A 23,104-nucleotide genomic window follows, 5' to 3' on the forward strand; every position below is an offset into this window, starting at 1 on the left:
TCCTTTAATCCACTCCCTGAAAGTGCTATCACATGTTTCTTAGAAATAAGTATCCCGTTTCCTGAGTTTTCCCACTATTTATAATTTCCTAATATAAGTAGAGAGCTTTGATAAAGATGGATTAAAAGATGCTTTCCTTCGCATCCAAAGGCTAAATACAAATTGATAGTGATTTGTGTCATGTCAAGATGAATCATTGATACATCGTTTCCTTGAGCTACAAAACACTAATTCTACCCTGCACCGTTATGAGGCAAAAGCACCTGGCAGGATAGCCAGACTAAACTTGTGGATTTTAGAACATTCAGAAAAGTTGAACTTTAAATAAAATTTCTCAATGTCAGAACAGTAGAGCTAGGCTCATTACACAGGCTCAAAGCAACACAGCAGGAATACGGGCTTTAGATTGTTCTGCTGCTACCTCAACTTTGACAGCAAAGAGCTACTTGTCTTGCTTAGTACAAACCAAAGATGTCAGTGGAGGCCATCAAAATACAAAACGGGAACAATGCCTTTGAATTATTTCCCTATAGGGATACAGAGCAACTGCTAGATACTAGTAATTCAACTCTGTTGCATGTACTTTGGTGCACATTCTGCTGCAAGAAGGCTAAATCTGAGAAGCCCATTTAAGGGTGCAAACTAACTTTGACAGAGATCACTGCATTTGGCAGAGAGCTACAAAACCTGGTGTTACATGAACATCTCTAATCCTCCAAAGAAAAAGCATAGTTACAGCAGAAGGAGGTCTTTGAAAATCCTTAAAGTACAGTCAAAGGAAAACAGAAGTTCCTTTTACAGAAATTTCTCCATGTAGTCTATCCCAACTGTTTCCAAAACAAAAAGGATGAAGTTTTGCTGGACTGTGACCCACACTGCATGGTCAACAAAAGAGGAGAAAAGTCTAAATCTTGTATTAGCGATTTCTTTCTCTTCCTCTACAGTCATAAACATACCAAGTTCTGGCCATAGCTTCAAGAATCTCCTATATTTCAGAATACAAAAGTGATTTAGTGCTTCTTTTTCTTCCTGGACACTAGAAAATTGATCTCATCATGCATGCCCTTCACTCAAACAACATAAAAGAAACAAGACGAAACATACGCAGAATGACATCTTCCTTGATGGAGTGACTTCACTTTCCATTCCTTCTTGATGTTGCAACAAAATTTTAAGTTGATTAACTAGGAAGAGATAAAAAAAACATTATAACAAAAAAGATTTAGTTGTTTTTAATTGAAATTAGTACAATTTCTAACAATTTTTAAACTATTTGCTTTCAAGAGTAATTTTACCTGCGTGACTGTGCCGCAGTTCCTGCCAGGCTGCATTCCTGCTGCCATCATTGCCCCTGTCCATGAAGCACTGGTCAAATCCAGCTTCACCCTCATCCTCTGCAAACTGTCTTTCCTCTAAGGCATATTTCAGTTGATGGATGCTTTCACTAGCACGTTCTGAAAAAAAAAAAACACCCCACATTATTAGCCACAATAAATAACATAAAAGAAAGTATTTACTGACTGGTAATTTAATTTGCAAAAAAATGGGAGAACTAAAAGCATTCGGCATCTGTTTAGCTTGACTACTTGATCTAAACTCAGCCACTGCAGTGGCAATTACCTAATGCAAACAGTTAGAACAACTACTGTATGTCAGAATTTGCAGAAAAAATATTTACTACATTTTCAAAGAAGCTATAAATACCATCCTAGTCTTTCAATAAATTAGGACTCTGCAGGAACACAAGTAGCTACTATTAGAAATCCCCAGCAGAGACAAAGTTTCAACAACTAATCATGTACTTGACCCTGAAATACTTCCTAGCATATGCAGCTTTGATACTTTTCAATGAACCTAAAGCTCATGCTATATTTCATACAATGCGCAAGACTCGGCACCAGGAACAGCTTTTTTGAATTCTAATGATGACACCGCACATGACAAAGCAACATCTAGAACAACTGAAAAATATCTGAGTAAATTAAATAAAAACTCAGCAAATTGACTCAACATAAACCAGTGATTGAATAAAGATCGATAATCCCTGAACAAGTTTGAAAAATAAATAATAACACTCATCATTCTGGAAAAAAACAAAACCAAAAAACCTCCTTCAATAACCAACCAAATTACTGTGAGGTGATACAGTAATGCTCTTTTCTCATTTTCTTTTTCTTATATTATTTTTTTTTAATTATTATTTATTTCATTCATATGACTTCACAAAAATCAAAAGCTTTCTAACCATATGCCATATCACTCCAATACAGCTGAATATTTCCAATATGCCAGAAAAGAAACTTGAGAGATTTGTAGCTAAGAGATGATGATTGGGTTGGGAATCGGAAAAATATGGGCTTGGTTTTAAATAATGATACTTCTGGTTCATACTGTAGGACCTCAGGCAATTCATATTATGTCTTTCTTTCAGCTGCCTTTCTACAAATGGAGATCGAGTATTTAGTTTATCTTCCCTTTAAGCAGCATATATACTAACAAGAAAAGACAGAGCAATAACTTAAGTAGTATGGCTTTATGCAATGCTCAGCAAAGCAGGATCTCTAGGTTCGACTATAATATCAAGTGAACTGACAAAATAACCCATACATCAGTCACAGAGCATACATGTTCAGTGAGATAGTCCTCCATCACAACTCACAGCCACTTTATCAGGAATATACGATGACATGTTTCTTCCATTTTTCTCCAAAGTAATGCCACTGTCATTTGTAACTACCAGGCAAAACTACCCTGAGTCAGAGAGGCTTCATGAATAGTTAAGTTATTAATAATTAAAACAAAACAACAAACCAAAACCAAACCCCCCAAGCTCTCAAAACCTTACTTCACTTTCAGAAACAAAATCATGGCTGTTTTCTTCATTTAGCCCTGAATTCTTCAGGGAGTTATTCTCCCCTAGGACTACAGCATATAAAACATTTAGGTATAGATGCCCACAGAACAGGAATTTCACTCTTGCAAGACAAGGCTTATAAGGTAACATCTTTTATTGGAGCAACTGCTACAACTAGAAAAATGGCAAGCTTTCCAGCATATATGTTCTTGCTTTATTCTTATGCGTCTGTGAGATGTAAATTCATATGACATGTAAATAGCTAACCAAAAGTATTTTCTCATAGGCAAAAAAAGCTTAACAAAAATTCAAAAACATCCAGAGTTAAGCATTTGCTAGGTACAATTCAGAAGACATGCCTCAGAGTATAATATACGCTGTTGGTTACAAATGTTAATAGCTCCTTTCTTCCAAGTCAAAAAGTGAATAGCAGTTCAAGTCAGAGAACAAAAGCTAGATACGTATTTCTGCCTTCACTATATCTGTCTTTTTCAAGTTCAGCTCATCTTGATTGAAGTTGGAAAATTGACTTTTCCCCCCCACTGTAATGGTTTTCACAGTCCTTTTCAGTCTTTTTGTCTGCTTGGTTGTAACTTACCAATAGCTTATGAAATACAAATACCCTCCCCCCAAACATCACATTTAAGAACATGGTTGTCAGTCCAGCATGCCAGACATCACTCACTTTTTAGCGATTCTAGTTTTTAATAAAAACCTGAGACACTTCTGACATACGAATCATCTCTCAGCGTCCATTCTTTAATCCCAGTCATGACTAGCATCACCTCTTTTGATTTTTGGCTACTCCATCCTTTAACCAAGTTAACATAAAATAAAATATTAAACGTGCATTCTAAATAGTCATAATTTATTATAATGAATTCAAACACATTTCAGAAGGCAATGAGTCAAAGAGGAGTTTAGGTCAAATATTTATCTATTCACATACTTGGGGTGGTCAGTCACTGAAAGAGGCTCCCTGGGGAAGTGGTCACGGCACCAAGCCTCTCAGAGATCAAGAAGCATCTGGATGATGCTCTTAGTCATATGATTTAGTTTTAGGCTGTCCTGCAAGGAGCAGGGAGTTGGACTCAGTGATCCTTATGGGTCCATTCCAACTCGAGATATTCTGTGATTCTATTTAAGTTATTCATCCATTCTTGAGTGTTCCAGGATGTTATGAGGGTGGGAGAGTTAATTGAGAAATGGTAGAAGTATGTCACTGATGCAATGGCTTAAATATTTAGCAAACTATGCTGCAACTACTTATTGCCAAGAAGAGTTCAATGTCAGTTAAGGTATTATGTGATGTGTCCTCTGATAGCAATAAAATTGCTTCATTTCCCCATTCACTGTCAAAGAACCCTAGAGTCTCAATATTTGTCTCTATAGCCAGCGAAGAACAACAAAACAAAGCAAAACCAAACAGGCTCATATACAGTTTTTCCCAGAACTTTTCTCTCTCTGTAATATTATGGCTTCTAAACTCCAAGCTACTACTTTATCCTTGAAGATAACATAGATCTTATGCTATGTCCTCTTCCATGAACATAGCGGGCAGTAGTAGTGTAACACACTGAAATCATTATCAATGGCACACCAATGTCTACTTTTCTTGCCTACACTTTCCTGATTCTGGAATCACATCACCACATCTTTTAAAGCTTCACCACACATCTGCCACAGTTTCTTAAAAGCTTGCTGATTTCCAAATTACAAAAGTTCCTGCCACAAGCAAAGCATTCACAAGTGGGAACCTGGGAGTTAGGAGCTTCCGATGTTCTGTCTTTACATTCAATAGGCACCGAAGAGCTAACATTTACTTCAGTAAGAGTTGAACTGGACATTAAAAGTGAATAAGTACATTATAACATTTTTTTCCTAAATAAGGGACATAATTTCAGGCATTAGGATAAAAGAAGATGCATTGCCAAGTGGGAAGGTACACATTTGTTGTTTCTGCCAACGTAAAAATATTCTTTTAAAATATAAAATAAGTAGAAAGAACCTCTGTGTTGCAAACTACTGGACACCAAAGAACCTGTGCTTAAAGACAACATGATTATTTTGTAATGAATTTAGAAGGCATTAATGTTTAAGACTCACACACTCAACCCAACTTTTTCAGTTAGGCTATTCCTGCAATAGTACATTTTATAGAAACAGGGCCTCAGTAAAAACATACTGCAGAAAACTGCTCGCGTGCAGTACTGTGATTTGCACATCAAAATTCAATAAAATCTGAACACGTATTTCCATTGTATGATAAACTTCATTGATGTTTCCTGTAGGAACAACTGAGGATATAAATGAAAATGGACTTATCTGGATTGAAACTTCAAAAAATAAATTTTATTTACTATATAGCTCTTTGGTTTTCAGTGTTTAAAGGATCTGAGATGATTATGAAAAATGGCGGGCTAGCAACAAAACCTGATGGATCAAACCCAATACATCAAAAAAAAAAAAAAAAAAAGAAGCAACTGCTCCACAAAACCGCTGTCAAGTTCTGTCAAGTTGTCAACTATAACGTATAAATCACAGGCAGTACTTGCCACAAGGGACAGGAATAACCTAAGGCCTCAGCAATGGGGAGGGCGGTAGATGTGGTCTACCTCGACTTAAGCAAGGTGTTCGACACGGTCTCCCACAGCCTCCTCATAGGGAAGCTTACGAAGAGCGAGCTTGATGAATGGACAGTAAGGTGGATAGAAAACTGGTTGAAAGGCAGAGCTCAGAGGATAGCGATTAGGGGCACAGAGTCTAGTTGGAGGGCAGTGACAAGTGGTGTTCCCCAGGGTCAGTACTGGGTCCAGTCCTCTTCAATATATTCATCAATGACCTGGACAAGGGGATAGAGTGCACCCTCAGCAAGTTTGCCGATGACACAAAGCTGGGGGGGTGGCTGACACACTGGAAGGCTGTGCTGCCATACGGAGAGACCTGGACAGGCTAGACAGTTGGGCAAAGAGGAACCTTATGAAATTCAACAAGGGCAAGTGTAGGGTGCTGCACCTGGGAAGGAATAACCCCATGCACCAGTACAGGTTGGGGGCTGACCTGCTGGAGAGCAGCTCAGCTGAAAGAGACCTGGGAGTCCTGGTGGACAGCAGGATGACCATGAGCCAGCAATGTGCCCTTGGGGCCAAAAAGGCCAATGGCATCCTGGGGTGCATCAAGAAGAGTGTGGCCAGCAGGTTGAGGGAGGTCATCCTCCCCCTCTACTCTGCCTTGGTGAGGCCGCACCTGGAGTACTGTGTCCAGTTCTGGGCTCCCCGGTTCAAGGACAGGGAACTGCTGGAGAGGGCGCAGCAGAGAGCTACCAAGATGATTAGGGGACTGGCGCACCTCTCTTATGAAGAAAGGCTGAGGGATTTGGGTCTCTTCAGTCTGGAGAAGAGAAGACTGAGGGCGGACCTTATCAACACTTATAAATACTTAAAGGGTGGGTGTCAGGAGGATGGGGCCAGGCTCTTTTCAGTGGTGACCAGCAACAGGACAAGAGGTAATGGGCACAAACTTGAGCATAGGAAGTTCCACCTAAACATGAGGAGGAACTTCTTTCCTTTGAGGGTGGCAGAGCACTGGAACAGGCTGCCCAGAGAGGTGGTGGAGTCTCCATCTCTGGAGACATTCAAAACCCGCCTGGACGCGTTCCTGTGCAACCTGCTCTAGGTGACCCTGCTCTGGCAGGGGGGTTGGACTAGATGATCTCCAGAGATCCCTTCCAACCCTAGGATTCTATGATTCTATGAATGTCATAGCTGACCAAACACCGATTAGAAAGAAATACATTACTGCTTATTATTTCAGAGACAGAAGCAACCAGTGATCCTAACCTGGGATCAAGACTATAGTGTTCCAGGTACAAAGATATTCCTACCCCTCAATTCATCTAAACATGACGGCAACTGTGGACTAGATTAAGTTCAGTTAAGCATAATGTTTTACACAAAACCAATCGGGCCCTGACTGAAACATTCATTAATGTTCAAAAAAATGCATGCTGTACATTCTACACACTGAATAAAGATACTTCTCTGTCCTGAAGGATGCATTGATCTCTCTGGTTATTTTCAATACTCACTGAACTACAAAATCTAAGTATTACACTATGAAAATATAGTATAGATATTCTTTTTACAGAGAAGTATTTTTGTATAAATATAATTGGAAGAATTTTGTATTTTTTTTTATGCAGGAATGTCAGTACCACTGCTGAACAACAACATTTTTTTTTTTTTTTATGTTGGAGACACAGTACAGATCCATTCAACTTGTCAAAAAAAGAAAAAAAAAAGATAAGGGTGAGAGTCAGGACACTGAAGTAAAATACAACACAGAAGAGGTAGCTGTATTTCCTAAGAAGTAACCAGCTTGGGGAGGAGAGAAAGGGGGGAGAAAAAAAATATCATTGTGAGAACAATTTGCCACTGAAGTGAAAACAGAAAAAACAGAGAAGGCATTGAACCGCGTTTGCATTGCCTAAACAAAAGATGTTTTTTCAGACACTGCCCAAGACTGTCTATAAAAAGCACTCTTTTAAATGAAAGCACCAAAGCTACCTCATTCATGAACTCAGAAATGCCATAGAAAATACTCTGGGAGCTAACGGAGACCTTAGCAAAGGAACCAACCATCCAAAACAACAGAATTGCCTGAAAGACATGGAAAATAACTCCAGCTGGTAGAAGTGTTAAGCAACATAAAGTGAAGAAAAACTACAACTGCATGAAAAAGTTGCCATAAGTCTGTCATCTAAAGCTAATGGTCTGGTTCTAATAATGTTTACAGGAAGATGACTAGAAGTTACTGGTGGCTATAATTTCAACAAACGGGTCACTCTCTGATATCCCATGGATCCCAATCAGAAAACAGCCCTAGGAAGTTAGAGAAGAAGGAATTACACTGATTCGTTAGGTCTTTAAAAAAAATAACACCATAGAATTTATGTGAAACAGTAACTAACAAAACAGACAACTGGACCAGTTAGTGAAAACAGAAAGATGATGCCTATTTAAAGAAAATTTTACTGTCCAAAAGTATATCAACTTTGACTTTGTTTCTATCGACACTTAGAAGTCTAAAATAGTAGTGTTTCAGCCAAATAATTGCTTAAAAATACTGAAACTGAGAATTTGTTTGTAACTTTTTATTGTGTTTGTGCAGTCTTGGAATTTACTTTACTTACCATTCTGATATGCAGCTATTCTTCTTTATTGGTTGCCAAATACAATTGTGCTACCATGCTACTAACATAACAAATGGCAGCTTTGAGACTGAAAGTATGCTATCAATCACTACCTATGCTGATAGGATTTTACATATAAACATTCAACAATAACCATGACTGATACCAGGCTGTTCATTAGCCAGGCCTCAAAAAGTCCTAAGCACAAATACAGGTTGGGCAGAGAACAGATAGAAAGTAGCCCTGAGGAGAAGGATTTGGAGGTGTTGGTGGATGAGAAGCTCAAGATGAGCCAGCAATGCGGGCTTGCAACCCAGAAAGCCAACCACATCCTGGGCTGCCTGAAAAGACGCATGGCCAGCAGGTCGAGGGAGGTGATTCTCCCCCTCTAGTCCACTCTGGTGAGACCCCACCTGGAGTACTGCGTCCAGTTCTGGGGCCCCCAACGTAAGGGGGACATGGACCTGTTAGAGCAAGTCCAGAGGAGGACCACAAAGATGATCTGAGGGCTGGAGCACCGCTCCTATGAAGACAGGCTGAGAGAGTTGGGTTTGTTGAGCCTGGAGAAGAGAAGGCTCCAGGGAGACCTTACAGCAGCCTTCCAGTACCTAAAGGATATGTGCTCTGTTCAGCAGAACACTTAGAAACAATTGCCAAATAAAAATAAAAAGCCTAAGCCAAAAATTTACAATTCTAGGTTACCATTTACAATTTAATTCTTAGCTGCTTCAGTGTCACAGCTAACTTGGAGAGCTGGTAACTGGGCCACATACTCATTTTTCCTAGGATGGCTTTGACTTTGAATCTCTCCTACTTTATTTTTGGAGTCACATAAAGCAGCCACGGAATGAAACTTCATTTGTAGAAGTCTTATATTTTTATCTGTTCCTCTTACAGCTTGCATCTTCATTCTCTGAAATTACACAGGACACTGACTCGGTAACACAGTGGAATACAGAATGCAATTTCCACATTTTCTTAGGGTAGATTTACAAGATGCCTGTATCAGGCACTGTGCCTAAAAAGTACGGTCTCCCCCTCCTTTGCTCCTCCCCAAAAGTGACCCAGTGCTGTTTACTAAACAGGCAGAAAAATCAACATAAAAAAAATAAGATAACACTTCTCTGTCCAAGGAACCAGGTGAATGCTAGAAACAAAGAAGTGGGCTCTAAACAGTCTTCTCCCTATACTTACTGCTGTTGGGAGAAAAGGGGAAAGTAGCAGGAAGCCATTACACTCTGCTCTTGGCATTGGTGTAGTAGAAGGCCCATTGGACATTCACACTGCGCCTGCCAATTTTCAGTATTAACGTGAATACAATAGCACAGCTCTTACTCTCCTTTACAAAATACCTCTATTCCCTTGAGAATAACTTTTTTATTATCTCCTAAAGACTTTGAGGTTCATTTGAAATGGTTTCAATTGTGGGAAAGTTTACACAGTAAATAACCCCAACTGTACAAATACCACCCTCTTAACTCCGTATTACACACAACATTAAAGATTTTTGTTATACAAGGTCTACACTATTCAGGAAAAGCCCTGTTACAGGACCTTTGTTATTTCATCAGAACCTCTCTGTTGGGCTCTAAAACCAGTTCTGTCTTAGTCAGGTTTTCTGGTCTGATTTTCTGTCCTCTGGCCATTAGACTCAGTTTACTGAACACCCGGGCTCCCCATGTGCCAGTCTTCTGGGGGATTTCCCTTTACAACAAAGGAAGCTGCACTGCAGTAATCGATTGCTCTTTGAGAACTTACACACCCTTTCATCAAACTGAATAAGGCTGTAAAATGATTCTTCTGATCTCCAGCATGGGTGGCAGTAACCTGTTCCACCTATCAGCCTATCTAGGTCCAGATAACGTCAAGCATTACAGGCAGTTAAGAACGCTCTAGTTCAAAACAATCAAATAATGCCTAAGGCATGCCACCTGAAATTACAGAATCCAGATGACAAGAATGAGCTGAATTTGGAGAAAACCTATCCTGGCACTGTATGGAAAAAGTCCATTTTTTCCAGAACGGAGAAGAGAAACAGTGACCAGAATGTCATGGTTTTAAATTATTTAACAAAAGTAATGGACCCAGTGTAAGGGGATCCAGTCAGAAATAGAGAAAATGAATATAAGTTGTATGAACAGAATACATGCATCCAATAATTTCATACGGTGAGCTCTAACACTAGTCTTATAAACAGTTAAACAGCCCAAGATGCAAAATTTTTAAGAAAGGCTCTTTGAAGATACGAGAGAATTAAAGAGGTCACTCACAACATCCAGGTAACTTGGTACAAAGGCATGCTTCAAAACTACACATATCAAAAGCCTAAAAGCTTATCACATCTATGAAGATATCAACATATATGACAGTCCCCAATCACTCCAACAGGTTTTCTAGTTGAAAGAGAAATTCCTTTGAAACATTTAAAACGCACAAAGAGCCTAAAACAAAAATCAGAAAGATTGGAGCTCTGTTGCAAAATGCTACAAAAGCATACTTTCATGAAAAACCTGGTCTGAAGAAACGAACTATGAAGTCCTTACCAAGCTTACCAAACTACACCCACACAAGAAGTATTAAGCATCCTGAAATTATGGTAGGTTTGGAGACCAAAGGTTTTTGGCTTCACCCGCTGTTACCCCCTAAGCAAGCTGAGAATGTTGCATTCTGCAGGGAGTCCAGGTGGCTCAACATAACCACTGTATCCAACGATGGCTGTATCCCCAGCAGGATGGGTGCTGAGCAGAGCATGCCACCTGCACACTCAGATATTTAAAGGCACCAACACATCTGCACATCTCCTTAGATGAGGATGAACAGAAGACATCTGCCTTCTCCACTGCCTGCATACCACCTTTTGGGCTTGCCAATAATCCATACTGCCAGCATTCACTGGCCTTCATTGCCTAAAATGAAAAGGCAGGTCAACCACTGAGCTATCACAGAAGGAGACCATCGATTTATAAAATGTTTGAGTAACAGTGTAGCCTCTTCCCACATCTGCAAAAAAGCAAGCAAACAAGCATGAAAAAGTATTCTAGGTAAAAGATAATCACAAGCACTCTAAAAATAAACGTCTTGTGAAATACACCAAATTTCAGACATATTGGTTGAGCTTGTACTTATGCCTATGCAGAAATTAACAAAAACCCTTAAAGTGTGGCCTTTCTAAATGAAGCTATGCCTCTGTGACTGACAATACTATCTTGAAGCAGAAACACACTGCCATTAGAAGATTTATAAAGCAGCAAAATCGTATCTGTTCAACTACAGTTTTAAAAATCCAATTTATTACTCCTCCTTTGTCAATAAAAGTCATAGCAGAAACCCTTTGCCTCCATGAAAGTCCAAATCCAGTACAGGAAAATTATCTCGTGGTTTTCCATATTCATCCCCAGAAAAAGGAGACATGACACAGTACTAAGATAACTCATGTCTTATGTGTGGCAATTCATAGGTTTTTATTCATTGTTTTTACATATCACAAAAGGAACTCTATGCATATCAAGAGATGCTCTGATATTTGTCACTTTAACTGTTCTACCTGTAAGTGCCAAGCAGCAGCTACATGCCCACTTAATTTACAGAAGTAAATAGAGATGATTCTTCAAAGTTCTATCTTCTGGAACAAATAAAATCCATCCTCAGCGCAAAGAACTGATGCTATTTTGAGAAGGGAATATAAAATACTTGCTAAGAGTCAAGTATCAAGTAGCTATTAAAAATATTTCCATTGTTTTATCTTTTTGCAATGACGCTTCCTATATTGCAACAATACATTTAATTCAATAGCGTCACAACACGCGATGGGTAGGCACCACGTCTGGAACACAGTTTTTGGCACCAAGTGGGGTGACGTACCCACAAATTATCTACTGGCTTTCTTCAGAATTTGGACGCTTACTTTGACTAGTCAGAGACAGTCTGAAGTCTGGTAAAGCCCAGGTGTCGCAGCTGAGAGACTGAGGTGCTCTCTGTCAGGCTATACGCAATGCTTCTTGGATAAGAAGGCAGGTATGAAAACAGCTTATGGCATGGGAAATAATCGCTCTCGTAAGAATCAGTTTGCACCCACTTCTATCTAGAATTCGATGTTTCAATATCTTAAATCAACAAAATAAAAATAAAAACAACAACCAAAAAACACTAGAAGAGGCAGGGTCCCTGTCAAACCCAAGCTACGATCAGACGACTACCTGTGACAGCATTAACTGCACCACCGATCGGGCTTAGGGAGGACCAGACGCAACTTCACTCCCGTCGCCCGCTGCCTCCCTCCCTCAGCCCGGCGGCTCTGGAGAGCGGCGGGAGGGCCCGGCCCCCGCGCCGCCGGCTCCGCACAGCCCCAGCAGCAGGCGCTCGGCGGGACAGGGGACAGCCGGGTACGGCGGAGTCCTCCCGCGGAGCCGGGCAGAGGCTGAGGGGAGAGCGGCCGGCGGGAAAAAAGCAGCCGGGCCCCGCCCCGCCGCCAGCTCACCTCGGAGCCGCCTCTGGTACCGCTCCAGGGACTCTTCCAGGGCGGGTTCCCCGCGGGGCGCCCGCATGAGGACGCCGCCGGCTCCCGGGGAAGCAGCCGGTGGATAACAGCAGTCCGGACCCGGCTCCGCCTTCCTGTGCTCCGCAACCGCCACCGGCCCCCGCAAGCACCACAGCGTGGGCCGTTGCTACCCGCCGCCGCCGGTCTCCCGCCGCCGCCGGTCTCCCGCCGCCACAGCGCGGGACCCGCCACGCCCCCACCTCAGGAAAACTACAGGTCCCAGCATACAGCGCGCCGCGCGGTGCGCCCTGGGAGGCGTAGTCCCCACCGGCCTCCCGTCTCCCGCAGGCGGTGGCGGCAGGCGGGGCGGCTGCGGCCTCTGCTTCCCCCTTTGTTGCGGATTGCGCGCTGCAACTCGCGCCTGCGCGCAGGGTGGATCTTCCGCCGACGTCCCCGAGCCAGCAGCGGCTGGGGATGGCGCAGGTCCAGTCATGGCCGAGGTGGGAGGGGGAAGAAGCGGGAGGCGCTGTTTACCTCCCGCCGGCGCATGCGCAGTGGGCGCCCGGCGCGGAGCAAGCTATTGTCTGGCGCCAGCGCATGAGCAACTCGGCCCCTCCGCCGCTCGGCTCTTGGCGCCTGCGCACTGCCTCCCTTCCCCCCCCCGCATTGTGTGCGCTCGGGCGGCGCCTGCGCAGTGCCGTGCCCCGCGGTGCCCGTTAGCCGCTATGTGCTGGGAATAACGTCGGAGCCGTTGCTGGAGGGACACCGACCGGAGCGCCCCGCCCCCGCCCCGCGGGGATGCCGGCTCAGTGAGCAGCGGCGGCGGCACCACCACACCAGGGACGGCCCCTCCCCGGCGCGGCGAGCTTCCTCGAAGGGGTGAGTGAGGATGCTGCCGCTCCCCTGGCCGCGGGTCGGGCGGGAGCCGTGACGCGGAGAGGGGCCGGGGGTCGCGCCGCTTGTCCGCCCCGCCATCTGCCCAGTGTCTATTGTGTCAGGCGGCCCACGCCCGCCGGGCCCCGGCGCCGAGCGGTGGGGGCTGCGCCCGGCGGAGGGGGCGGTAGCGCGGTGGGGGCAGAGCCCGCTCCCCCTCCCCCGTCGCCGCTCCGCGCCCCCGCCTTCCTGCAGACGCAGCGGGGGGCTCCGCCGCCCCGGGGGCATCGGCGCAGATTGCGGATGCGGGCGCTGCTGCCCGATGCCGCTGCCCGATGCCGCTGCCCGCCTCTCCCTGCCCCGTTCCGCCCCGCCGCCGGCACACCCACCCACCCGCCCGCCCGCGGCGCGGGCAGCGGGGCTGCGCAGCCTGCCGTCCCCTCCCCCCCGCCGATTTCCGTGATTCGAGCGGACGTTTGCCGAGGTTTAATTTTATTTATTTTTATTTTTTTCGATTACCCCTGTTTCACGAACTGCCCCGGGGCTGGAGGTGGCGTGTTTGTCCGGATGTAAAAATCACGACTGCCGTTCATTTTGAGGTGCGGTGATTCCCCCCCCGTCCCCTCAGAACAATGTCTTCTGAGAAGGGTGACGGAGAAAATCAGCTGGGTTTGCCTTTTCTCTTACTGCGTATTTCCACCCAACGAATATGCGGGTCTTTCGCGTCCAGAAACACTCCCCTGAAGGCGTGATCTTTTCTTTCTTCCGGCTCTTCCCAGGGGAAAAAAAAAACAAACAAAAACTAAAACAAAACAGTAACACAAAACCGTAAAATAACCTTTTTTGTGTGTGTGTTCCCGGTGGAGAGACGCAGCGCCGGGCCCACTTTGTCTTTCCGGCGTGGAAACGAAGGGGTTACTCTGCGCTAACAAAAACGCGATGGCGATTTTCGAGCAGAAAGCGCCTTGTTGCAGCAGAGCAAGCGGAGCGGCGGGGCGGGCGGGCGGGCGAGCACATCCACCACCCTCTCGCACACGCCCCCTCCGCCCCTGCGCGCGGCGGCGGTTGGGCGCTCGCGCGGCGGCAGTTGGGCGACGCGCGCGCGTGTCCGCCGTTGTCCGTCGGGGTGTCGAAGGTGTTGCGGGTACCAGCCCAAGGGGGCCCGGCGGCAACGGGGCCGGGGATGGGGCGTGCCAGCCCTCGGGGCGTCGTTTTGGGCGGTTTCATGACGAGCTGACAATTAGACCGTCTGCTCTTAACGGCTTTACATAAAAAAAAAAAAAAAAAAAAATGAGATGCAGATGCTGTGCTGATGAGTTGAAGATACACAAGAATTACGTTCTTACGACGAGAGATTACAGATAGCACCCACTGATCTGCGCTTTGAAGAAATTATTTTCTTCCCAGTGAAAGCAAAGGTACTCATAAAATATTTAACTACTTTGAAAGAATAAAGCCTGTTCTAGCACTGCGATGATCATCTTTTCTGCCTTTGGAATGCCATTCAAGACGTTGTGACAGTGTTCTTGGCCCTGGGCTTGCCTGTGTAAAAGGATACGTGGGACGAGAGAGTTTTTGTAAACTGAATTTAAGGCATGATTAAATATGCTGTGATTTCCTGTGATTAATTTCCTCTGGGAATTACTTTATGTCCAGATGCTGAGAAATCTGTCTCACTGGAACTGAACTCTGTTAGTGTGGAAGCTCCTCAACTTTAAATTTTGTTTAACGGGGAAAAAAGTTAAATACCACAAAGAATCTCCCTTTGCTCTTTGATTATTATTTTTTTAAAGACTTTGTCACTTTCATGTAAATGTTTTGTTGTTGTTGTTTGCTGGTTTGGGTTTGGGTTTTTTTTTGTCTGAAAGGAGGTCAGGAAGGCTGGCTGAATAGTGAGAATAGTGTAGCTGAGGATACACAGAATGTTGTCAAAATCCCAGGAATCTAAAAGTTATTTGTAATGGATCAGATAAAAATACTTTCTTTAATTCCTTTAAAGAGAAACATTCTGACATAAAAGTTGCTACCAAACTTACTTTATCATGGTATTGCAATTTTTTTTGACAGGTGACTGCTTGCCATATCTATTCTAACTGACTTTTGCGAAGAAGAATGGGTTCTTGCTATATTGTGCTTCATCAGCTGTAATGGACTTGGCAGGCAGAATTTTTTAACAATTCTATTGATAACGTACAAGCCGTAAAAGGACTGGGTTAGGAAAGTGAACTGGAAAAGTCTATGTTCACAAATAGGTGGGAGTTAGGAAGCCTTCTTGAGTGACTAGAAGGAAACCTGAGGCACGAGTAGCTTGCGAAATTGATTTTGAAGTACTGTTTCCAGTTCTTGCAGATGCAGGAAAAAAGTATTTAATGTATATTGATACCATAGTATCTCCTTGAGTCTCCTAAAAAGACAGTTTCCATGTCAGCGCTGCATTTCTTGGCTTTGCAGGCAGAATGGAACTGAGGTAAAACAGATCTTTTTTACTTTAGCTAGAAAGCCCAGAAAATCTGTGAAATTCTGTTTTCCTTGAGAAAATTTTGAACAGGGGTGTCAGGCATTGAATCCATGCAGATAGCAGAATTTACTTGCAGAGATTCTCATATCTGCTTTTAGCACTTGTGGGGTTGTAAAACGACACAATGGCATGCACTTCCCCCTCTTTGAAGAACATGCTAGATAATGTGGTAAAAATTTATGTGGTTCCGACCAGGAGACTCTTTGAAATTTGAGATAAGAACGTTTTTTGTTACTGGGGGATGGAGCTTCAAACTTGCTAGCTGGGAGCTAGCATTAGATAAGTGTATCTTTTCTAAGGTACACATCTTCACTGTGCTAAGTGAGCCTGTGGGGGTCTTTCGTTGTCTATTAGGCTTATAATGCTCTTACCGAATGCCTGCATTTCTTCCATTGTAGTATTGGTCATTGTGTATCTACACATTTTCAGTGGACTGGTCTACAGAGAGCAGCTTCCTTCAGTGCACAGTGCTAATGCTTTCCTGGATCAGAATTCATCCAGTGCACTGAATGAGGCAGATGTCCTGGGGAAAAAATAGCATGTGATTGTGTGACTTAAACTGTAACATAATGCATGCAAATTAGACTGGGAAGAGAGTACAGACTACGTGTTTAAAGAACTTTGTGTATCTGTTGTACAGTTATACAAGCCTAAAAATACTGAAATAAATTGCAAATACTTGGTTCATTCTTGTAGTTTAGTTTCTCCTACTTTACCCCAAAAAACGTGGGAGGCCATTTTTATTTTACAGGTGCAGTTGTAGGTAGAATGACCTTTTTAATTAAAATTTTCTCTGACCTTCAAAAAAACCCCATATATTTTAAACTAACATATGTTTTTTAATCATGTGTTATGTCAAAAGCAGCTTGTCCTAGAATTTTCAAATAAACCCCACAAAGATGTTTTAGTAGATTGCTGATAGAATTAGATTTCAGAGAGGGAGACCTGTGTTTGGGAAGGTACTCAATGCTGCATGATACACTGAGGTGTATCATGCAGGCTCTTAGATGGTGGATAAGAAGTAAGTCTTGGCAGTAGGTGGATGTTAGAGACTGACTAGCAGTTCTCGTGTCTTAATGCTTCTGCCTGGAGTAGTCCCAGTTACCCACTGTCCTCTGGTTTTGGTAGAGCATGTCTGTACTGCTCTGTCGCAGTGGCTCTGGTACTTTTCTAAGTAAATGAGAAGTTGATTTACTCAACTAACCCAGCAGAAAACTGTTTCTTTTCTTTTTATTTTGCTTGAATTTTTTTTTTCCACCTCCCTTGGGTTGGCAAATTGCATTATCTTATTTTGTGGTCAGATGAGTGCCAGGATAAGTATACAGAATAGGGACAGCAGTGTCAAGCCTGGAAGAAAATACTCCCTTTTCCAGTAGCAAAGATACATTTGGTCTGCTTAGCTGTCCTATCTGACTGTGCCACTGTAAACTACTGCAGTCAGAAAGGGGGTGGGTTATGTATAAATCCAAGAAAACAGAATAATTAAGATACTGGGTTTGTTCTTGTTGTTAGCTTTTCCTTACTGTCCTTGAAATGTAAAATGTCCACAGCCACAGACTAAATATTCAGAACATATCACTGGATGAAAAAAATGTTTCTCTGCAAAGTAGATATGAAAAGAGGGAGGAGAAGTGGTTCTGTTAAGTGGCGTGGTCTTTGTGCAAGGAAAAGCAGGATTTTTGTGCCAAGCCAATATTGGCATCTTATCTTTCACAGAATTTAAGGCTGTAAGTTTTCAAATATTTTCATAGTTTTTTCTTGCCTACTTACTAGTTTTGTGGTGTGGGATTTTTGTGAATTGTAGAAAAGTGCTTTTTGGTATATGTTTAGAGAAATTGTTTTTATTAATTGAAAACAGAAATATGAAGCATTTTCTCTCTTTTCATCCCCTGAATAGAATGCTCAGTAAAATATGATAGTTTTTTCCTCTGTTGATTTGTTTTCATTCCTGTGAACTAAAATGTTTTATATTCTGATCTTTTCCATGATACTTTGAGGGTATCTTCCTTGGCGAATAGCTGAATCTTCAGAAGCCTGTGTGATGGGCTTTCTAGATCTCATCTCATTTTGTACCTCATTCCAAATGAGATTCTGGTTCTGCTCATTTTGTTTCTTTCCAGGAAGAACTGCAATTATTGAGCTTTTCAGAGCAATAATAACAGAAGTTGTGCCACTCCCTGGCATTTCCAAAACGTTTCTTTGTGCACAGGGTATTTTGTTAGTCTTCAGCTGTGGTATTGCATGAAGAACTTGTAATCAATCCATTAGCTAACCATTTAATGCATTATGAATGCATTAAATCAGATGTACTTCTGACTTTTCCGTCAAAATGCCATGCTCAAATAATTTTGTTGATGATCTTTCTATTGAATTGCAGATATTTGGCCATCTAAATATGCATTCCGTTCTGTGTTCAAAACCAAAGCCTTTTCAGTTATCTCTTATTTGTCTTCTCATCATGGATAACATTTCAAGATTAGGAAAAAAAATGCTGGAAGGTGGTATGTCATGATATCTTTTCTGTGTTCTCATGAACATACATTTTTCTTGCTTTCATTAGTTTCAGTTTCTCCCCCCTGCTTCCATGACTTAACTAGTTATTTAGTCCTGTGTAACAATACCATGGTAGGAGCCTTGATGTAAGGAATTATCCTACTTAATTTTATAATTTCATTTACTACACTTAATGGATAATATTGTAGTTTTATTTAAGTATTTTTTTTCCCTTGGAATTTTCAAGAATATAAGAATGGCCACATAGATGTATCTTCGGTTTGTCTCAAACCCAGTATCTTTTCTCCAAGAATAGGTAACCTGGTGCTAAGGGAGACATAAGAAAGGTGCAAGCGTATATGGTATTTTCTGCTAAGGCATTGCTAGTCTCCATCTTTTTGCTGCTTGGAACTTTTGATTTCAGATGTAGTTTCTGTTAAGGATTATTCCTTCCACTTGATCTACATTTCTTCAGCTATGTCTTGAAAAGACAATTCAGCAAAAATGGCCATTTATATTTTTCAGGTCTTCGTTCCTTACACATGTTCGGCTGTATACCAGCTTAATTTAATAATTAAAAGCTTGATTTCCTACATATTTTTCTTATTACAAAAATGCCACTGCAGTTCTGTGAGGTTAATGAAGATTACACTTCTGCTCATCCATCTCCCCTTTCTTTAAATGCTCATGTTTTCTTTTTATTCTACTTGGTTTCCAACGAGGAAAGTCATGTATCCTGTCAAGCCCTTCCTGTGAAAAATGCTTTTTGAGGTGATTCACAAGTCAAAACCACAGCTTTGATTTTAGCTTTAAGTTGACTGTGAAACTGGCCATTACAAATCTTTTTTTAATTGTAAGCAGAAATTATTCAGGAAGCCATTGGAGAACCTTGTCATGAATAGAGCGATTCAATTCACTCATAAGGGAGCAGCAGCGAACTATTTATTGATGTAAAACAGGGATTTAACAAAGTTTGATAGTAAATGCGACAGTATTTTAACAAGATTTCATGGCAAGGCACATTTGGTTATTTACTGCATAGAGGACAGGGTCAGACAAAACTGTCAGGGAGACGCTCCTGTTGAGTCACAACGTTTAGAAAGGGCCTCCTTGCTTTCTAAATTTCTTCTCAGAGGACTCTAGGTGCGGCTGGATCCAGTCTTAGTCCCAGACTTGGTCAGTGGTTTATGTTTAAAGGATTATATATGCGCAATCAATCCTTTATATCACTTAGCTAAGATTTCAAAGTTTAGCATGCTAAACCCATCACAACTCCCACTGACAGTTATGGTTTGAGCAGAAGCTGTGGCAGGGGGCAGGGGAGAGCACACTGCCACAAACCTCTCAGAACCCAGAACTTTTTTTTGTTTAGCTTTTGAATTAGCAGAGAGTTTTGAAGAGTAATCGCAACTGGTTGATGTAAGGATTATGGAACAACTACAGTATTTTCATGTTACACGTGATATTGCCCTCTGTGGTCATTTTGTGTTTGTTTTCCTATTGCAGGTCTTGCTGATAAACACAATAAAAGGTCTTGTTCAAAAACTATTTTTCTTCTAAATGCTGCTCAGTCATCACACTCTAATAGTCCTCTAAACATCACACTAATTATTTTATTGGGCCATATTGGAAATAATTGGGTAGTGCCTTTATTTTTGGTGAAGTCTACATTAACTATCTTTAGCAACCTAAGTGAAATTCGTTCTGTCATAATTCATGTGTGTTTGTTAAAATAAATGTTTTTATTTTTACCATTTGTATCACAAATTCTGTAGCATATTTTTAATTAATCAAATCTTAATTCATCAGCTTCTAAATACACCTTGTGATCTCTTTTCAGACCAGTTGCAGTCCTAATATATTGCAAGGAATCCTATATGTAATTTTCTCGTGCTAGTGGTCTTTTGAGAGGTGCAGTTGCATGCCCAGTATCAGTCCTACAGATAAGTCTTATGTAACATAACAAAAGAGGCACAAATTCACAAAGATCTGAAACATCAGTTAAAGAATGGAAGCGTATGTCTGGTTTTCGTTTGTTCAAAAAACAGATTCCTAATCTAGAGAATTGTGTCCACTTGTCTTATGGTGAGCTGCACAGAGGCTTCTGATGAACGTGCTTTTTTTTTTTTTTTTTTTTTTTTAACTTTTTTTTTCTTCCTCTTCTGTAGATGCTACTGCATGGCTTCATTCTCTTCAGTTGGAGAACAGTAAGAAAGATAATGTTGCTGGCACAGGACTGGTATTAGTGAAAAGGAGTAGCTGGATATAGTCAGTTATGTGTGTTGCAAAAAAGAATAAATATTTTTTTTAAAAAGAACCTAAGAACCCAAGAATTAGCAATGAGAAAATATACTGACACAAAAAAATGCCAGGCTTGGGTATAACTGGAGTCAATTGCTTGAAAGTCCAGCGATGTCACAAACTTCTTTTTTTTTTTTTTTTTTTAAGTTTGGCAATAACAATATTTGAAATACAGTAACCGTCACAGAAAATGTATTGTTGTTTCTATTACTCGTAGGTTGCCACACAAAATTTATTTTGTGCTGGGTCTTCATACCCTGTTTGTTTTGTTGGCTCTTTTTCTCATTCAAAATTTTATTTTTGATTTCCTTGAGCATGGGTAAGTTTTCTGTCTTCCCTAGGTCTTGGTGAAGTCAGTGAATCTTCAGGTACTGCAGATGACTTCTGTGTACGACGGGATCTGTTTTACACAACAGTGCAAGGCCCAATATAAGGCCATTGCATTATAGTCTTTAGCTTGCTATAGGAACTTTATTGCTTGGTATTATCCAGTGTGCATGTCTTTTTTTCTTTTTTTTTCCTTTCCTTGCATTTTTTTCTTTTTTTTCCTAGAATAAATGTTTCTTTCTTCAGTATTTGCAACTTCTAAATCACATATAATTGTCTTGCATACTGCGTGTGTATTTTGTCTAGCTTTCCTTAGCCTGCTTGTATTTTCCTTAGCATACTGTATTGGCGACTTCAGTTGTCAAGGTTAAATGTGTTCAGGTGTTGTCTTGCTGAAACTGCAAATAGCAACAGTCAACTTCCCCCTTCAGGGCAGACTGATACTCCAGAACCTGGTTTGCATTGATCTCTTGCAAGATTATTGTTTCAAGTGTATCGTTTCAAAATGCTGCCTGGTTACTTGCTTTGAGGAGGTCAGTGTTTGTAACAGAACTAGGAACTAAACTATCCAACAACTTCAGTTCCTGATGTCAGAATCAGATCTCAGTACCCACACATAGCAGAAGTGTTTTAAAGTTCTTAGTTGTCATGCCTTGAGCTCTAGTTTGTTAAGAAGCAAGAAGTTTTTTTCTGCTGGAGCTTCTGACGTTGTTTTCACAGTCTATACTTCTATTTACTTGTACCCTACACAATAACCGTTTTCAGTTGGTCCAGTTAATACTGATGGGTATTTAGTTCAATGTTTGACAGGGGGAATTCATTTTTATTTTTATATTGTCTGGGCAGCCTATAGCACATAGTAAAGTCCTTTGTAAGGTGGCTTAAAAAAAAAAAAAAAAGGTGAAACAGTGAACCGGGAAGTCCTGAGTCATTCCGTGCCCAGTTGAGGCAAATTGAAAGCTTTGATTTAGTTTAAAAAAAAAAAAATAAAGTAAACAAACATACTGTTATTTTTAGTGCAATTCATAAAATTCCTTCAAACGGCACTTTGCGAGAAGGATAGATTTATCAGATTAAGATCCTTGAGTTCCTATATTTTGTAGGTCTTTCCCTTGGTGCAGTTTTATTTCAAAAACCAAGAAAAGCATTGTGCTGAACTATTTTTATCTGTTACGCTTTTTGGGGCACAATGCCATGGCCTTCAAAAAAAAACATTTCAAAGATGTCTGTGTATTGTTTTATTTGTACAGTTATTTCCACAGGAATTCTTCCTTTCTTTCTTTTCAAGATATTTATTCACATTTGGTGTCACTGATCTAAGGCAGATTTAGAAGAAAGACTGCATTAGTGTATCGTGAGGTGAGAGACTAAAGATTTGATCATTGGATTGTGACACATTAGTAAGAACGGTTGAGGCAAGTGGAAAAAAAGACTAAAAATACACACTGAATCTTTTAAAAAAGTATATAGTTTTAGTCTGTAATGGGTAAATATGAAAAAATACCTTATATTTTAATAATAATTATTATATTAATATTTCTTACAGTTACTATAGACCTCTCTAAATATAACAAGTCCTGTGAGGCTTAGGTGGATTTGGTGTAATTGACCTGTGTTCTCATAGCAGCCTCAGAACAACTGGCTACTGGCTGTCCTGGTCCTTCCCTGTTCTTCCCTTTTGTTCCCCTCCTTTTGCTTTGGTGCTAGGTTGCTGTGTGTTAGTTTCTGGGAACCATTCAATTGTTTGTGGGAGTGAAGAGCATGCAAGTTAGTCTGTCACTAGTTGAACATGCTGAAATAGCTCAGCTCAGCTGCCCAGCCACGTGAGTTCTGCAGCCAAGGCAAAGGGAGCAGTTGAGACTTTGGGCCTGGGGCAGGGCAAGAGGATTGGGATCCTGACAGCAGTGAGGCTGTCTTTGGCTGATGTGGAACCACAGCTTCTTCAGTTTAGCATTTATACGATGAGGGTTAAAACTGCTCATTTGCTTTTCAGATGAGTCTTCAACACTAAGGTTGAAAATAAGTCAATACAGTGAAGTTCTGGACATGCAAGCAACTTATGACAGGGTA

The 23,104-nt window shown here is 41.6% G+C and overlaps 2 protein-coding genes across 11 annotated transcripts in view; one reads left to right on the top strand and one right to left on the bottom strand.

Moving 5' to 3' along the window:
- Positions 1-13,019, bottom strand: part of SDCCAG8 (SHH signaling and ciliogenesis regulator SDCCAG8) — a 114,418-nt gene extending 101,399 nt beyond the window's left edge. Inside the window, exons 1-3 of one of the 4 annotated variants that reach the window (XM_074579974.1) lie at positions 12,523-13,019; positions 1,296-1,454; positions 1,105-1,184 (exon numbers count right to left, since the gene is read on the bottom strand). In XM_074579974.1, the coding sequence (XP_074436075.1) occupies positions 1,105-1,184; positions 1,296-1,454; positions 12,523-12,589 (306 nt within the window). In that variant the 5' untranslated portion in view covers positions 12,590-13,019. Of the gene's footprint in view, positions 1-1,104; positions 1,185-1,295; positions 1,700-12,241 lie in introns of those variants that run through there. The other 3 variants (XM_074579976.1, XM_074579975.1, XM_074579973.1) reach the window with 3 other exon arrangements.
- Positions 13,020-13,091: 72 nt separating this feature from the next.
- The window catches only part of CEP170 (centrosomal protein 170), a 105,303-nt gene continuing 95,290 nt past the window's right edge, over positions 13,092-23,104 (top strand). For 3 of the 7 annotated variants that reach the window (XM_074579981.1, XM_074579983.1, XM_074579984.1), the window contains exon 1: positions 13,186-13,401. The gene's annotated coding sequence lies outside the window, so the exon portion shown is untranslated. Of the gene's footprint in view, positions 13,402-14,447; positions 14,814-23,104 lie in introns of those variants that run through there. The other 4 variants (XM_074579985.1, XM_074579982.1, XM_074579986.1 and 1 more) reach the window with 4 other exon arrangements.

The sequence above is a fragment of the Larus michahellis genome, chromosome 3 (assembly GCF_964199755.1).
Source record: "Larus michahellis chromosome 3, bLarMic1.1, whole genome shotgun sequence".
Lineage (NCBI taxonomy): Eukaryota > Metazoa > Chordata > Aves > Charadriiformes > Laridae > Larus > Larus michahellis.